This window comes from Hemibagrus wyckioides, linkage group LG09 (genome assembly GCF_019097595.1).
Source record: "Hemibagrus wyckioides isolate EC202008001 linkage group LG09, SWU_Hwy_1.0, whole genome shotgun sequence".
Taxonomy (NCBI): domain Eukaryota; kingdom Metazoa; phylum Chordata; class Actinopteri; order Siluriformes; family Bagridae; genus Hemibagrus; species Hemibagrus wyckioides.
Genome location: NC_080718.1, coordinates 21,634,556 through 21,651,597, shown reverse-complemented (window position 1 = coordinate 21,651,597; position 17,042 = coordinate 21,634,556). Strand labels below are relative to the sequence as shown.

The 17,042-nt window shown below is 36.8% G+C and overlaps 1 protein-coding gene and 3 gene segments (V, D, J or C); all 4 read left to right on the top strand.

Moving 5' to 3' along the window:
* The first annotated feature begins 554 nt into the window (after window positions 1-554).
* Window positions 555-1,953, top strand: LOC131359903 (T cell receptor alpha variable 36/delta variable 7-like). The segment is given in 3 exon segments: window positions 555-705; window positions 1,422-1,487; window positions 1,610-1,953. Coding segments are annotated over 3 exon segments (561 nt in total).
* A 1,193-nt stretch (window positions 1,954-3,146) lies between these two features.
* On the top strand, window positions 3,147-3,768 carry LOC131359945 (T cell receptor alpha variable 4-like). The segment is given in 2 exon segments: window positions 3,147-3,226; window positions 3,380-3,768. Coding segments are annotated over 2 exon segments (357 nt in total).
* A 1,457-nt stretch (window positions 3,769-5,225) lies between these two features.
* Window positions 5,226-7,440, top strand: LOC131359902 (uncharacterized). Its single transcript, XM_058400052.1, has 3 exons — window positions 5,226-5,289; window positions 5,415-5,744; window positions 7,133-7,440. The coding sequence occupies exons 1-3, from the start codon at window positions 5,244-5,246 to the stop codon at window positions 7,438-7,440; spliced, it is 684 nt and encodes a 227-aa protein (XP_058256035.1). The 5' UTR covers window positions 5,226-5,243.
* An 8,285-nt stretch (window positions 7,441-15,725) lies between these two features.
* Window positions 15,726-16,304, top strand: LOC131359900 (T cell receptor alpha variable 12-2-like). The segment is given in 2 exon segments: window positions 15,726-15,781; window positions 15,913-16,304. Coding segments are annotated over 2 exon segments (438 nt in total).
* The last annotated feature ends 738 nt before the right edge of the window (window positions 16,305-17,042 follow it).

Below are 17,042 nucleotides of genomic sequence, written 5' to 3'. Positions count from 1 at the left end.
GCCACTACTTGGGCCCTTGACTAAGGTCCTAAACCCTGAATTGTAAAATAATCCTTCTTAAATCATGTTAATAAAGTTATACAAAAGCACAATAAAGATCTCAGAAACATCTATGATGACCACAATATGTTAGAAACTTAAACCAGACATTACAATGTTGAATAAAAGTTATTTTAGAGTAAAAATGTTAACAGTTTCTTTACAGGTTTTGCAAACAGTATGACTGATGTATTTTTAGTCCGTCACTGTGGGTGGAGTTATGACATCACATTTTGCATCTGTGACTAGAATCTGAACAATCTTACACAGTCTTAGTTCAGTCTTTAGTCTTATTATCGAGAATCACCATGATCAGAGTTCTAGTCACTTTTCAGTCACTCTACTGGATTCAAGGTAACTAAATACTTCGCAAGGCAGCTTCATGATTATCAGTGTAATAATAGAACTGCTGTACATGACTATAAACCAAAATAAGGCAATAAACAATTTGTTATTTATCTACAGGAGTCTTAGGGGCGAATGATGTCTCTCAGTCCAGTACACTCTGGGTTACAATGGGTCAATCAGCCACAATAAACTGCTCACACACTAAAGGTGTATCGTATGATCAGATGTACTGGTTCCGTCAACTTCATGGAGAGAGCATGGAGCTCGTAGTGTACTCTCCAACATACAGCACTCCAGATTTTGGAAATTTCAACCAAAGTAAATTCTCAGTCAGTAAAACAGTTCCTCAGAGCGGCTCCTTCACAATGAAAGATGTGGATTACAAAGACAGAGCTGTGTATTTCTGTGCTGTGAGTAAACAAAGTGTTATAACCACTAGGCAGAGCTGTACAAAAACACACTGTGGGTCTCAGTCAGGAGGAAAAGTGAATGAACCAAAGGGGGTACTATGACACAAGAAATCTACAGTCTCCTATACATATACTGTATACAGTATAAAGCCTGTGTAGCAGAAATAATCCCATATGAATTCTTATAACATTGTTGATAATATAATCATGAGTATTGTTGGAGGAAAAGTGAATGAACCAAAGGGGGCAGTATGACACAACAAATCTTCACCTCCTAAATTATTTTTTAAGGTGCTGTAGCTTTAATACACTATGAAGAATGACCCTACAGTTATAAACACATTTCACTACATAAAAACTTAAATATTAGAGTATAACAAAATGGGCAAAATATACATATATTTTAAATATACAGCATACATACTTTATTGCCAGTGTATTAGACGTAATCCCATGTGAATTCTTTTACATTTGCTAAGCATCTCACGTGGTGGTTTGGTAACACATCGAAAGGTGGCAATGCTGTGTCTGAACCTCCTCTAACCACTGACATCATATTCAATGGTTTCCTTTAGACAGTGTAATGATTTAAATGAGTGTTTTCTTACTGCTTCTATCAAACAGATCTAGGCATGAACAGACTCATGTGGATGTTTTCTCTCATCATCCATTCTTTAACCTGGTCAGCAGGTAAATTTGTTAAACTTTACGTTATACTTTACATAGCTTCTTTTAGACGAAAGCATTGTACATTATACAAAGTGGAACCTTGATTGATTCTGCAGGCATTTTTTTATGTTTTCCCCACACAGTATTTGCTGTCAGTAAAGAGGTTTTCCAAACTCCTCCTGATCTGCTCAGGAAGCATGGGGAATCTTCAGAGATTCAGTGCTCTCACAAGATTTCAGGCTACGATCGCATTCTGTGGTATAAACACACCCGAGACAGAGAGTACCAACTCATGGGATACAATTTTCTTACAAGTTCTCAACTGGAGCCTGAATTTAACAACCAGGTGACCTTGACAGGGAATGGAGACAGTAAAGCCACACTGGCCATAAAATCCACAAGGTCTAATGATAGTGCAGAATATTTCTGTGCAGCATTTGCACAGTGTCTCACATTTCCTGATCCCTTTACAAAAACGTTCTCTTAGAAACCGATGTCCTTCATCTTATCAGCATCAGCACACCTGCATTTATTCATTCTTACTAAGAAACAAAAACATGACTGTACTTTTCTATGCATAAGTAAATCAGTGTATTTGTTCTTAGACTAGTGTGTTAATGTCTTGTTATTTGCTTAAAAATCCCTTTAGGCTTTGTTTTCATGCACTTTGTATTTCTCAGCCAATGTATTAATAATAACCAATTCTAAAAATCATTAAAGCATTAATCAATTTAACCATGAACATTTCTGAGATACCATTTTAGTGTACATCATACAGTCCAACAGGCTGTAAAAACACTGGGGTGTCACAGTAGTTCAGAAATTCAGAATAATCAAAACAACAACAACAAACAAATAAACAATTTGGCCCACTCTTGTCAAAAAGCACATTTTTTTGTATTTGTCATTTGTAGTGGATTCTAATTAAAATTTCTATCATATTTTGGTACAATTCCAATAAGATTCCTGTAGAAAGTGTGTTAAAGGAGAAGACAAATATCCTGTAGGAACAGGATTTCTTTAATGGATCAATTTGTTTTCCTATTCAGTTCAGTGGGAAATCAATGTGATATTTCTAAGAATCCTAAAGGTGCAATTTTATGGTGTAATTCTTAGTGGTTAGCACGTTCGCCTCACACCTCCAGCGTCCTGGGTTCGAGTCTTGCTCCCGCTCACTGTGTGTGTGGAGTTTGCATGTTCTCCCCGTGCTTGGTGGGTTTACGCCGGTTGCTCCGGTTTCCTCCCACAGTCCAAAGACATGCTTCTAGGCTGATTGGAGTCTCTAAATTGCCCATAGTGTGTGAATGAGTGTGTGTGTGCCCTGCGATGGGTTGGCACTCCTTCCAGGGTGTATCCTGCCTTGATGCCCGATGATGTCTGAGATAGGCTCCCCGTGACCCGAGGATAGATCGGATAAGCGGTACAGACAATGAAATGAAATGTTAACCAATAAATAAAACTATCCAGTAAGATTCTAAAAATCAAATAGGACCCTACTGAATAAACTGAGTGTACAATAACAATTGTTTGTCAAGGGTATAAATCATTTCTACAATTTATTGATTCTTCCAGGCTGCAGAAACTTTGCACTAGATGGAGCCTTCTGACTAGAAATGGCAAGTTAACACTATTACAGCCAAACCAAAGAAAAGGATGAGTGTCACAACTGCTTCTCCTAGATGAAGTCTTACACACAGCACAAAGAGCCAGCATGTGTTCTCTTCTCATCATATTTTCAGCCACACTATTATGCCTTGCAGGTAAGCATAATATTTTCTAAAAATCTAAAACTAATTTTGCTAATTAAGCTAATCACTTTCCATTTGATATAATCCTAGTATAAAAAATATCTTCATATAACTCTATAATATATCATTTCTGTAGTACATTATATTCTCTTTTTCTCTTCATAGGCTCCGCTGTCTGCTCTGTCATCCAGAATCCTCCTGATCTCATAAAGTATCAAGACGAGTTTGTTGAGATGAAATGTGCACACACTGTAAAGAACTATGATCGTGTACTGTGGTACAAACACAGCCAGGACACAGGATTTAAATACATGGGGTATCTAAATAATGTTATACCAAACCTAGAGGCAGAATTTGAAACGAAGATCAAACTGAATGGTGATGGAAGAAACAACAACACTTTGACTCTTAGCAGTCTGTCCGTGAGCGACAGTGCTGTGTATTACTGTGCAGCTTATCACACAGTGCTGTAGATCAGCTCACTTACTTACAAAAACCTTCATCTGATCCACGTTACCCCAAAACCACAACACCTGCAGCTGTGGCTGGATGTTGCATCCACATTGTTCTCTTCTTCAATATATAATACAAAATATCTTCAGTAATATATGGTGATATGATTTTTTCAATAATCTTGCACAGATACCTGAATTAATACTTACTTAAATATGAACTAATTATGAGCATGTACTTATCATGAATCGTGAAGAGATAACCTGTATCAAACCTGCTCTATTAAACATGCATTATTTCAAATTTGCCATGTAGCTGCTTACACAAACATCAGTGAATGGCGCAGGATTACTTTCATGATTTACACTGATTATTTACTCTTTTCTGTATGTAGAAAGAGGCACTAATAATAAACACCAGTAAATTCATCTCACATGTTTTGCATCATTCCCAATCCATTTTTCTTCAAATCATGCTGAAGTAATAGTACATGCATTGGGTGTAGCACTGGGGCAATAGGACCCGGGGCTCTGACTCTTTACCTCCATCCATCCATTGTTTATACCCGCTTTATTCCTAATTAGGGTCACAGGGGTCTGCTGGAGCCTATGCCAGCGCACAATGGGCGAAAGGCAGGGGTACACCCTGGACAGGTTGCCAGTCCATCACAGGGCCACTTATAGACAGACAACCACACACATGGGCAATTTAGAATTACCAATCCAGTTTTTGGACTGTGGGAAGAAACCAAAGTACCTAGAGAACATACAATCTCCACACAGAAAGGACCCTGCCTGTTCGAACCCGGGATTCAAATCCCAGACCTTCTTGCTGTGAGGCAACAGTGCTAACCACTAAGCCACCGTACTGCCCTGATATAATAACATTTATTCATTATGCAGGCATTTTTATATATTAACATTTAAAACCGATGTTCTATAAGATTATTTTACAAACAAGCATGTACTAACAAGCACTTAAGGTGGTCGTATATGAATTCATAAGACTTGTCGCAAGTTAAGGTTAGCTCTTCCTTAGTTTATGATGTACTGTACATGTCTTAACTCATCATTAGTTTATATGAAAGTATTAATTCAGGTATTAGTGTGTGATTATTCATGTACTGATATTGCAAATTAGTACCTGATTTTCATGATCAGGTTTATTATTATTTTTTAAACATAATATTCCTCATCTTTGACTAATGTGAACATTTTCGATGATTTGCATAGTCCTACATAGATATGCTAAAACAGCTTATGCCCAATCTCAGTGGATAACGTCATCAGAATATTGTGACTACTGTAGATTTGTACCCAGGATCTGCTGCTGTAATCATAATCCTATTATGTCCTTGTCTTATTCCAGGGCTCCTATTTACAATTTAAATCCAGTAAAAGAGAAAATAAATTTCAGGTAACCTTCTCGAAAATGGTTTGTTAATTGTCAGCAGTATGAATGATGGATTTCTGCACTGTGGGTGGAGCCATGATGTCACATTATACACCACTGATGAGAATCAGAAAAATCTGATATAGTGTAATTTCAGTCTGTAGCCTCGTCATCAGGAGTCACCATGCTCAGGATTATAATAGTGTTTCAGTCGATCTACTGGATTCAAGGTAACTAAAATCTCTCAAAGCAGCTGAAGGATTATCACTGTAATATAATGCTTTAGAAACAAAGACTATTAACATCAGATAAAATACAGTATTAAAATAACAGTTTATTTATTGTTTATTTACAGGAGTTGCAGGGACGAATGATGTTTCTCAGCCCAGCATAATCTCAGTTAAAACGGGCCTATCAGCCACAATAAACTGCTCACACACCAAGGGTTTCACTTATTATCTGATGTACTGGTTCCGCCAGTATCATGGAGAGAGTATGGAGCTCATAGTGCTCACTAATGCCTTTGGCAGCCCAGACTATGGAAATTTTAACCAGAGTAAATTTTCAGCTAATAAAACAGTTCCTGAGAGAGGATCTTTCACAGTGAACGATGTGGATTATAAAGACAGCGCTGTGTATTTCTGTGCCGTGAGAGAACACAGTGTTATAACCACAGGGCAGAGCTGTACAAAAACATGTTATGTGTATGTCTTGGGAAGAAATAGAAGCACCTAAAGGAGGCAGTATGACACAACAAACCTGGAGCCTCTTCTTTCGTGTGTGTCTGAGTCAAGAGGATGAAATATAAACAAACCAAAGGGGGCAGTATGGTACAACAAGTCTTCTCTGTATAAACTCGTATTTTGCTCAGTCATGTTTTGCTTTGTGAACCACACAAAGCTGCTCAATATTTAGGTGACTCGTTTTTAATTTGCATGTAATACACTGTGATATCACTGGCAGTGATCACACTGTATTAAATCACATCTAGAAATCATGCCATCAATACTTTACTTTTCTTATTTTATGTTTCTTTTTATTAACAAAGATAAATATAGCGTTATTAAGTGTCACACCAAGAAGGTCCTGGGTTCAAATCCTGGCCTGCGTGGGGTTACTCCGGGTACTCTGGTTTCCTCCCACAGCCCAAAAACATGTACATTAGGTTGACTGATAACTCTAAATTGCCCGTGAGTGTGTGTGGTTGTCTGTCTATATGTATGGCCCTGTGATGGACTGGCGAGCTGTCCAGGGTGTAGGCTCCAACAGACCCCCGTGACCCTAATTAGAAATAACGTGTGTATAGAAATTGGATGGATTACAATCTTCATGGTATATGATATCAATTTGGGGAAACAAGGTCATGCATGCTTTAAATCAATGCAAAGCAATAAACACTAAATAACTGTTATCCTAATAGGTTGGTATCTGTTTATGCCCAATTATAGTCCCTTGTGATGGATATCATCTTTCATAGCAAGACTCTCTGTGGGTGGAGTTATGATCTCACATTATGTTACCTATTATTGAAGATTTCATTCAGTTTTCTGTCCAAGTTATTATGGCATTCACTTATTTAAGTATTCTCATAGCACAACAAAATCTTGCCAAACATTTTACTGTAATCAGCTAGAGGGAGACATTTCATAAGAAAAAGGCGGCGTAAAAAAAAACAACCTGTCCCACACAGGAAGTAGAGGGTTGTCCTCTCTTTTATTATAATTCAGCAGAGTACAGCACACACACAACACAGAGACAAAACATGTGTTCTGTTATCATCATATTTTCAGCCACACTATTGAGTCTCCAGGGTAAATATTTCTCTTTTGTATATATAGATAGACAGACAGACAGACAGACAGACAGACAGACAGACAGATAGATAGATAGATAGATAGATAGATAGATAGATAGATAGATAGATAGATAGATAGATAGATAGATAGATAGATAGATAGATAGATAGATAGATAGATAGATAGATAGATAGATAGAGTACTCTATAAAATCTACAAGCAATTGAATTGTCTACTTCAGCAGGTGCATTGTAAATTCTCTTTTTTCTGTCCACAGGTTCTGGTATTTGTTCTGTCACCCAGAATCCTCCTGATCTCATAAAAAATCATGATGGGTTTGCTGAGATTAAATGCGCACACACTAAAGAGAGCTATAATGGCATACTGTGGTACAAACACAGCCAGGACTCAGGATTCACACTCATGGGATACCTTAATGTATTATCTATAAAGCTAGAGGCAGAATTTGAAACAAAGGTCGTGTTGAGTGGTGATGGGACAAACAACGGTTCTATGACCATAAACAGTCTTTCAGTGAGCGACAGTGCTGTGTATTACTGTGCAGCTTATCACACAGTGCTGTAGATCAGCTCATTTAATTACAAAAAACTTCATCTGATCCACGTTACCCCAAAACCACAACACCTGCAGCTGTTTAGCGTTTAGGTGAACATTTTTAATTTGTAGTTTGATGTCATTCAAATAAAGAAAAGGAATTTACAGGCATGTGGATGAATTTTTTTCACATATAAAATTATTTTTTAAACAGAGTAAAACTTATTAAGTAAACATTTTATCATATACTAGTTACCACATCATTCCATGATAATATGTTCATCACTAAACTACACACACACTTCTCTACTTACAAGTTAGTATCTAAAATATTAGTATTATAAGAATTTATTAGTACTCTGGAATAAATTGGAAAACATAAGCAATGTAAAGATCTTAGAAATAGCCACGTGACAACACTTTAAACATTTCCTTCAATCACAAGAAAAGTTCAAGTATATTAAAAATCAGGTTTAACCTCAAAAGTTAAAAGGGAGAAAAACAAAGTTAAAAAAGTCTTTTTGACTGTTACACATGAATATTGCAGAAAATTTAACATCTAGTATCTGGTTACAAACTATTGTTTTAGGCCTATGCCTATTTTGTTACACTACCTATTCAACAGGTAGTGAGAACACATTTGTGCATTTTTATTCAAGATAACTACAAAATCTGAAAAGCAGCTCAAAGTTGAAAAATAAATGTATATACTTACAATAACAGTATTTACCATTTATCCATGAGGCAAATAAGAAATGGAATCACTTTAAGGGGGTAACATGGTACAACACATCAATACTGCTGTGAGTCATGGTCATGGTCATCTTATCTTATAAAACTGGAGTAACTATACAACTTGCAAATATACAAAGTTGCCTTATATGGTGTAATAAGAATAATGTAAAAGGTTTGAATTAATTTAATCGCATTATTAAATCTGAAACAAAAAATATAATGAGGCAAATAATTGGGCACATGATGCAATCAGCTAGATGGAGCCATTTCATTAGAAATGCCACACCAACATAAATAGATAAAATACCTGCCATTTGACAGGGGAAAAAATGCTGTGGCATATACATCTGTTTTACCTTAGCTTCATTCAGAACATCACACACACACACACACACACACACGCACACAGCAGACAGAGGCAACATGGTTACTGCTCTCATTATCACCATACTATTGTATTTCACAGGTGAATTTATCTAGTGTGTAATATTTTACATAATCAAGAAGCTCTTGCTAGACTTCTCAATTTTGTTTCCTTTTTCTTTCTGTTTTTCCTGATTGCTCTCTTTTTCTCTCCACAGGTTTAGGCGTTTGTTCTGTCGTCCAAAATCCTCCCAATCTCATAAAATATGAAGACGAGTTTGCTGAGATCAAATGTGCACACACTGTAAACTTCTATGATCGCATTTTGTGGTACAAACACAGCCAAGATACAGGATTCACATTCATGGGATACATTTTAAATGCTTATCCAAATATAGAGGCAGATTTTAAATCAAAGGTCAAGTTCAGTGGTGATGGGAGAAACGACGGCTCTCTGACCATAAACAATGTTTCAGTGAGCGACAGTGCCGTGTATTTCTGTGCAGCTTATTACACAGTGCTGTAGATCACCTCACTTAATTACAAAAACCTTTATCTGATACTGATGCACCGTTTCTGTGGGTGGAGTTATGGTGTCGCATCTTACAGCACTGACTAGAATCTTACACAGTCTTAGTTTAGTCTGTAGTCTCCTTATTGAAAGTCACCATGATCAGAGTTCTAGTCATTTTTCAGTCACTCTACTGGATTCAAGGTAACTAAAAAATAAAAAAAAAAAAGCCTCTGTAATAACAGAACTGTTATACGTGCCAATAAACAGCTCATAAATATTTGTTAAAAGATGACTTGTTATTTATTGTTTACTCACAGGAGTTGCAGGGGCAAATTATGTCTTTCAGCCCAATATACTCTGGGCTGAAGTGGGTCAGTCGGCCACAATAAACTGCTCACACACCAAAGATGTAAATCACAATCAGATGTACTGGTATCGTCAGTATCACGGAGAGAGCATGGAGCTCATAGTGTTCACTACCAGCTATGGAACTCTGGACTTCGTAAAAAAATTCAACCAAAATAAATTTTCAGCTAATAAAACAGTTCCTGAGAGAGGCTCTTTCACAGTGACCGATGTGGATTATAAAGACAGTGCTGTGTATTTCTGTGCTGTGAGAGAACACAGTGTTATAACCACAGGGCAGAGCTGTACAAAAACACACTGTGTGTCTGTCAGGAAGAAGTGAAGACACTTAAAAGGGGCTGAAATACTTAAGGACTCCAATGTGAACAAAAACATGTGATAAAGATGTAACCTAGTGGAACATGTTATGATATATATTATTATGACACCTATCATTATCAATACTGACAGAAATGTTATATTACTGCATACACATTGTTATGATAACTCATCACATATATCTAGTGTTTTTTTTATCTTAGAATTAACTCATGTTTAATAAATTCATATTTAGCCCAAAGTTCTTGCAAATAGCTTTTTCAGCAAGTGTCTGAATTGGCTAGCTGTCGAAATTATTATAGCATTCACATATTTTACTGTTCCTGTACATCATGTACATCATGCAGTCAGCTAGAGGGAACCCTTTCATAAGAAAAGGCAATTTTCAGACAGGAAGTAGAAGATGGATGATATATTTCCACTGTACAACAGCACACACAGGACAGAGCACCAAAATGTGTACTGTTCTCATCATATTTTCTGCCACATTATTGTTTCTACCAGGTAAATATATTCCTATATATATAATATTTTATAAAATCCACATGTAATTGAATGGATTTCATTTCATCTTGTGCAGTGTAAATACTTTCTTTTTCTCTCCACAGGTTCTGGTGTTTGTTCAGTCACCCAGAATCCTCCTGATCTCATAAAAAATCAAGACGCACTTGCTGAGATCAAATGTGCACACAGTGAAACCAGCTACAATCGAATACTGTGGTACAAACACAGCCAGGACACAGGATTTAAATACATGGGGTACCTTTTAAATGCTTTTCCGAAGCCAGAGGAAGAATTTCAAAACAAAATCAAACTGAATGGTGATGGGACCAAAGACGGCACTTTGACCATAAACAATGTTTCAGTGAGCGACAGTGCTGTGTATTACTGTGCAGCTTATTACACAGTGCTGTAGATCAGCTCACTTAATTACAAAAACCTTTATCTGATCCACGTTACCCCAAAACCACAACACCTGCAGCTGTGGTTGTGGCCAACCACAATAAACTGCAAGGAAGCAAATCATAATCGGATGTCCTGGTATCATCAGCATCAAGGATGTTTGGCAAACCAAGATCAATTTTCAGCATTAAGACAATTTCTGAGCCAGTGAAGATGTGAATAAAGACAATGTTGGAGAATGTGGTGGCTTAGTGGTTAAGGAATTCTACTGCTGATCAGAAGGCTGTGAGTTTCAATCCTGTGTACACCAAGCTATCACTGCTGGGCCCCTGAGTATGGCCCTTAACCCTTAACTGCTCGGTTGTATAAAATGAAATACTCTGGATAAGAGTGGCATAACTGTTATAACCACAGAGCAGAGCTGTATTATTGTCCTGAATCCTCCTAAAATCATAAAAAATTAATACACTTGAGTGTTTGTTAGGATCAAAGTCAGATACCAAAAGGAAGAAAAAAGAGTTGTGAGTGAGAAATTTGCATTTCTGGAATGTAAAGTCTTAGTTTGTAAACCTGAAATACTAAACTCTCAAACTCTAAACTTTGAAATTTTACTTTTACTGTACACCATGCAGTAAGCTAGAGGGAGCCCTTTCATTAGAAATAACAGTGTAGTGAAACAAATAGATAACAGAGTACCTTCATGAGTCAGTCAAAAAGAGGAGGATCAATGACACTCTTCCACTTTCACAGCATAGAGGCTCAACATGCGTACTGTTCTCATCACTTTTACTGTCACATTATTGTGTCTCCCAGGTAAATATGATATAAATATAATGTAAAATACAGTATACTTCATATAACAAATTTAATATTGAATATTAATATAAGTTTATCTTCTCCCGAATTCTAATGAACTGCTTTCATTTTATACATGTGGATTGCTCTCTTTATCTCTTCACAGGTTCTCTTTGTTTTGTCATCCAGAATCCTCCAGATCTTATTAAAAATCATGATGAGTTGGCTGAGATCAAATGCGCACACAATAAAAATAACTATGACCGCATACTATGGTACAAACACAGCCAGGACACCGGATTTACATTCATGGGGTACATTTATACTGTTACTTTAAAGCCAGAGGCAGAATTTGAAACGAAGATCAAACTAAAAGGTGATGGGAGAAACAACGCCACGTTGACCATTAACAATCTTTCAGTGAGCGACAGTGCTGTGTATTACTGTGCAGCTTATTACACAGTGCTGTAGATCAGCTCACTTAATTACAAAAACCTTCATCTGTTCCACGTTACCCCAAAACCACAACACCTGCAGCTGTGGCTGGATTTAACTTAGAGCCAATAAACAACACAAAGTTGATTTGTAATTTGTTCATTTAATAAAATTAAATGAATTTGTTCATTTAATTTTATTTAAGAAGGTAAATAAAGTGGTATATACACTACCAGTCAAACGTTTGGACACACCTTCTAATTCCATGGTCTTTCCTGATGTTTATTTCTTTCTACATTGTAAAACAATGCTGAAGGCGGCCGAAATACACAATAATCTCGTTTGAACAGTTGATATTGAGATATGTCTGCTACTGATGCTCTGTAAAGCCTTCATAACGGCTCTAATCTGAGGTGCTGTTAATTGGTGATTTCTGAGGCTGGTGACTCTAAATGAACTTCTCCTCTGCAGCAGAGGTAAGTTTTGGTCTTGCTTTACTGGGATGGTCTTCATGTGAGCCAGTTTCATCATGGTGCTTGATGGGTTTTGCAAATGCACTTGACAATACTGTTCTTGCAAGAACTATTCCAGAACACCCGACCTTCGTGTCTTAAAATAACAGCTGACTGTTTTTTTGTTGTCATTACATATGGATTACTTAAGTCCATGTGTGTTATTTCATAGTTTTGAAATCTCCAGTATTCTTCTAGAATGTAGAAAATAAATCCCTAAACAAAAAACATTCAATTAAAAGGTGTGTCCAAACTTTTGACTGGTAGTGTAGATATTAGTCTTAAATTCGCAATTTGAAAAAAAAAAAGAAGTCAAACATATCTTTAAATCAAAGCAATAAACAGAACAATATACACTATACAATATAGGCACTACACAATACAATATATAAAATGTACAATATACACACTTAAACAGTCCGTATAATAATGATAATTAATCAAATCTTAATGGTTTGTTACCTTATCCTCAATAACCTTACATAATGAAAGTGGTAGCTCAGTGGTTAAAGTGTTGGACTACTGACTGTAAGGTTGTGAGATTAAATCCAAGCACCACCAAGCTGCCACTGGTGGGCCCCTGAGTGAGGCTCTTAACCCTGAATTGCTCAGTTGTATGAGATAAATGTAAGCCTCTCTGGATAAGGGTGTCTGGCAAATGTTTTTAAATGAGTGATCATCTTTCATGCAGGTATTATCAATCATTATTTTATACTGTGTCTATATGGGTAGAGATATGATGTCATGTCACGCATGAAAATTGGAATCATCTTAGATATCCTAGTCCAATCTGTAGCCTCATCATCCAGAGTCACCTGGAATGGGTCAATCAACCACAATAAACTGCTCACACACCAAAGATGCAACACACAATCAGATGTACTTGAATCGTCAGTATCAAGGAGAGAGCTCATAGTGTACTCTTCCACGTACGGCAATCCAGACTTTGGAAAATTGAACAAAAGTAAATTCTCAGCCATTAAACCTGATCCTGAGAGCGGCGCTTTCAGTGAATGATGTGGATTATAAAGACAAGCGCTGTGTATTTCTGTGCCGTGAGAGAACACAGTGTTATAACTACAGGGCGGAGCTGTACAAAAACACACTGTGGGTCTCAGTAAGGAAGAAGTGGAGACACCTACAGGGGCAGTATGACACAACAAATCTGCACACACAGTGGCGACATGGTTACTGCTCTCATGATGTATTTCACAGGTGAATTTAACCAGTGTATAATTTTATAGATTTTAGATACCATTGTGTCAAGTTTCTTGATCTGTTTATTGACAGATTTGTCATTATATCTGTATTTTTTTTTTTTACACTGTCTGTGTGGGCGGAGTCATGATGTCACATCACACATCACTGATAAGGTTCTGTATAGTCTTACACAGTCTTAGTTCCGTCTTTAGTCTTAACTAAGATTAAGAGAGATGATAAGAATTATACTAGTGTTTCAGTCACTGTACTGGATCAAAGGTAACTTTTTTAATTTTTTAAGCTTCTGGATGCCCTATAACACTATTACACTATAACACTATAACTGCTTTACATGTCTGTAATTCAAAACAGAAAGGTTATATTTGCTACAGTGACATTGTGTGTTGTTTTTTGGCAGGAGTTGCAGGGGGAAATGATGTGTCTCAGTCCAGTACACTCTGGGTTAAAATGGGTCAGTCAGCCACAATAAACTGCTCACACACCAAGGGTGAACTTTATAATCGAATGTACTGGTTCCTTCAGCATCGTGGACAGAGCATGGCGCTCATAGTTTACACTACCAGCTTTGGCACAAAGGAATTTGGAAATTTCAACCAAAGTAAATTTTCTGCTATTAAAACAGTTCCTGCGAGCGGCTCTTTAGAAGTGAAAGATGTGGATTATAATGATAGAGGTGTGTATTTCTGTGCCGTGAGTGAACACAGTGTTATAACCACAAGGCAGAGCTGTACAAAAACACATTTTATGTGTGTGTGTCAGGAAGAAACAGATACACACTCAAGAGGGAAATATGCCACAGACATTATTAGATGGATAATGTCATAAAAATGTTTATAATATTTGAAATGCATAGTTTCATGCTACATAGCTAAGTATTACACGTAGCATACAGTCATTAAATAGCAGTTATGACTGCTGAAAATGTAATAATTTGATCATGTGACATTTTTAGATCTTTAGACATAAACTGTCATAAAAAATGACATGCATCTGAATGGCACATGTCAGTGAAGAGCTGTCATGAAAGCTGTCTTACAATATTTAGTAACTAGATAGAAATTAGACAAAATGTGCAAATGTGTCATGGCAAAAAAAATGGTATGACACTTATCATGATAATGAGCCTGATGAGAGTGTGTGTGAGAGAGAAAGAGAGAGAAAGAGAGAGAGAGATTTATATTATACTGGGTTACTGGTAATGGTAAACCCTGGCCTGGAGATGATGGTGGACTTCTCATGTCTCAAGATGTTTCAGATGACCAGAGACAAACTTTCCATGGAAAATTTTACCCCTGACAGCTTTTGTAGCCACTCTTCCTTCCCCTTGACCCAAAAGCACAATACATGCATGCCATATTTACAGATGATTATAATGACACAGATTTAAAGCAAATTATTACCATAAGACATCTGAAACTGGGTAAGAAAATAACTAACATGTGCAAGGAAACCTGACTTTAATTTACATTTTAAAGTAATGTTTTGTATACAGTTAATGTAATGTGATATCTAGTATCATCTTCCTTAAAAGTCTCACATCCTGGATGCTTCAATATCAGTGATTAGTCAAATTTTTAAAAGAAATTCAACGCCAGTAATGGCCAAAGGTCAACATTACTATAACATTAAATTATTTGACTTTTACTGTAAATCATGGAATCAGCTAGAGGGAGCCCTTTCATTAGAAAAGACAATGTGGCAAATGGACATGGGTTTACCAGCATGCTTCAGGCAGGAAATTGAGGGAGTATGACATCTTCCATGCTCTTTCATGTTCATCGAGATCACAGCATCACACAGAGCACAGGGAACCACCATGAGTACTGTTCTCATCACAGTCACTACAACACTATTGTGTCTCCCAGGTAATGTATACTGTACATGGATACATGGTCTTATAAATAGAATAACCTTGAATCGCAGTAGAACAACAACCCAAAAATTAACAGCAAAAATAATCAGATCACTAAATTCTAGGTAACTCCTGCACTAAAAGTTATTCACTTCAGTTTTTTTTTGTCACCTTATTGAGTTATCATCATCCGTGCAAAGAGTATGAAGGGATTTTTCCCACTGTCGCTGTGGGCGGAGTCCTGACATCACATCATACATGACAAGAATGTGTGTAATCTTCCCCAGTCTGTAGCCTTGACATCAAGAAACATGATCAAGATTATAATAGTGTTTCAGTCACTTTACTGGATTCAAGGTAACTATTAAATCTCCCTGATGCCTGTGTATATAAATAATAAGCAGATGATTGTCATAGTAATATTACAAATGTTCATTTCATTATATATGTTTTAAAAAAAAACCTCTTTATTTGCTGCTTATTCACAGGAGTTGCAGGGGCAAATGATGTCTATCAGCCCCCTATACTCTGGGCTGAAAAGGGACAATCAGCCACAATAGACTGCTCACACACCAAGGGTGCAGCTTATAGAGAAATGTACTGGTATCGTCAGTATCGTGGAGAGAGCATGCAGCTCATAGTTTTCACTACCAGCTTTGGAACTCTGGACTTTGGAAAACTAACCCAACATAAATTTTCAGCTAATAAAACAGTTCCTGAGAGAGGCTCTTTCACAGTGAACGATGTGGATAATAAAGACAGCGCTGTGTATTTCTGTGCTGTGAGAGAACACAGTGCTATAACCACAAGGCAGAGCTGTACAAAAACACACTGTGTGTCAGTCAGGAAGATGTGGAGACACCTAAAGATGGCAGCATGACACAAGGAATTTATAAAACATACAAGAACATTTATTCATTAAAGATTATTCATTAAATTTAATGACTTTTAATGATTTTGCTTTTAACAGTCCAATGGGGAAAATTGATTGATTTGGAAACCTGTTCGACTGAAAAGTATCAGTTTACTGAAGAAAATAAAGAGATTAATTTTACATTGGCTTTGGAATTGATCATGAGGCAAAATAACAGTGTACATGACGCAGCTAGAGGGAGCACTTTCTCTGAAAATGGCACATATAAACAAATCCACCAGGAAAAATGTCATTTTCTTAAAGAGAAGGAAAGGGATCGCACATCAGTTTTCTCTTTCAGAGCAGCATCACACTCACACACACACTAAACACACACACATATAGACAGAGTGACTCAACATGGTTACTGCTCTCATTATCACCATACTTTTGTATTTCACAGGTAAATTTACCCAATATTTGCATAATCTAAAAAACAGACGTTTCACAGTTGTTTTTTTATTTGTCCTGGTTGCTCTCTCTTCTCTCCACAGATCCAGCTGTTTCTTCTGTAACCCAGAATCCTTCTGACCTAATAAAATACCAAGACGAGTCTGCTGAGATCAAATGTGCACACGAAGTAAAGAGCTATGACTGCATACTGTGGTACAAACACAGCCAGGACACAGGATTTCAATTCATGGGATATATTTTCAATACATCTCCAAATCCAGAGGCAGATTTTAAATCAAATGTCAAGTTCAA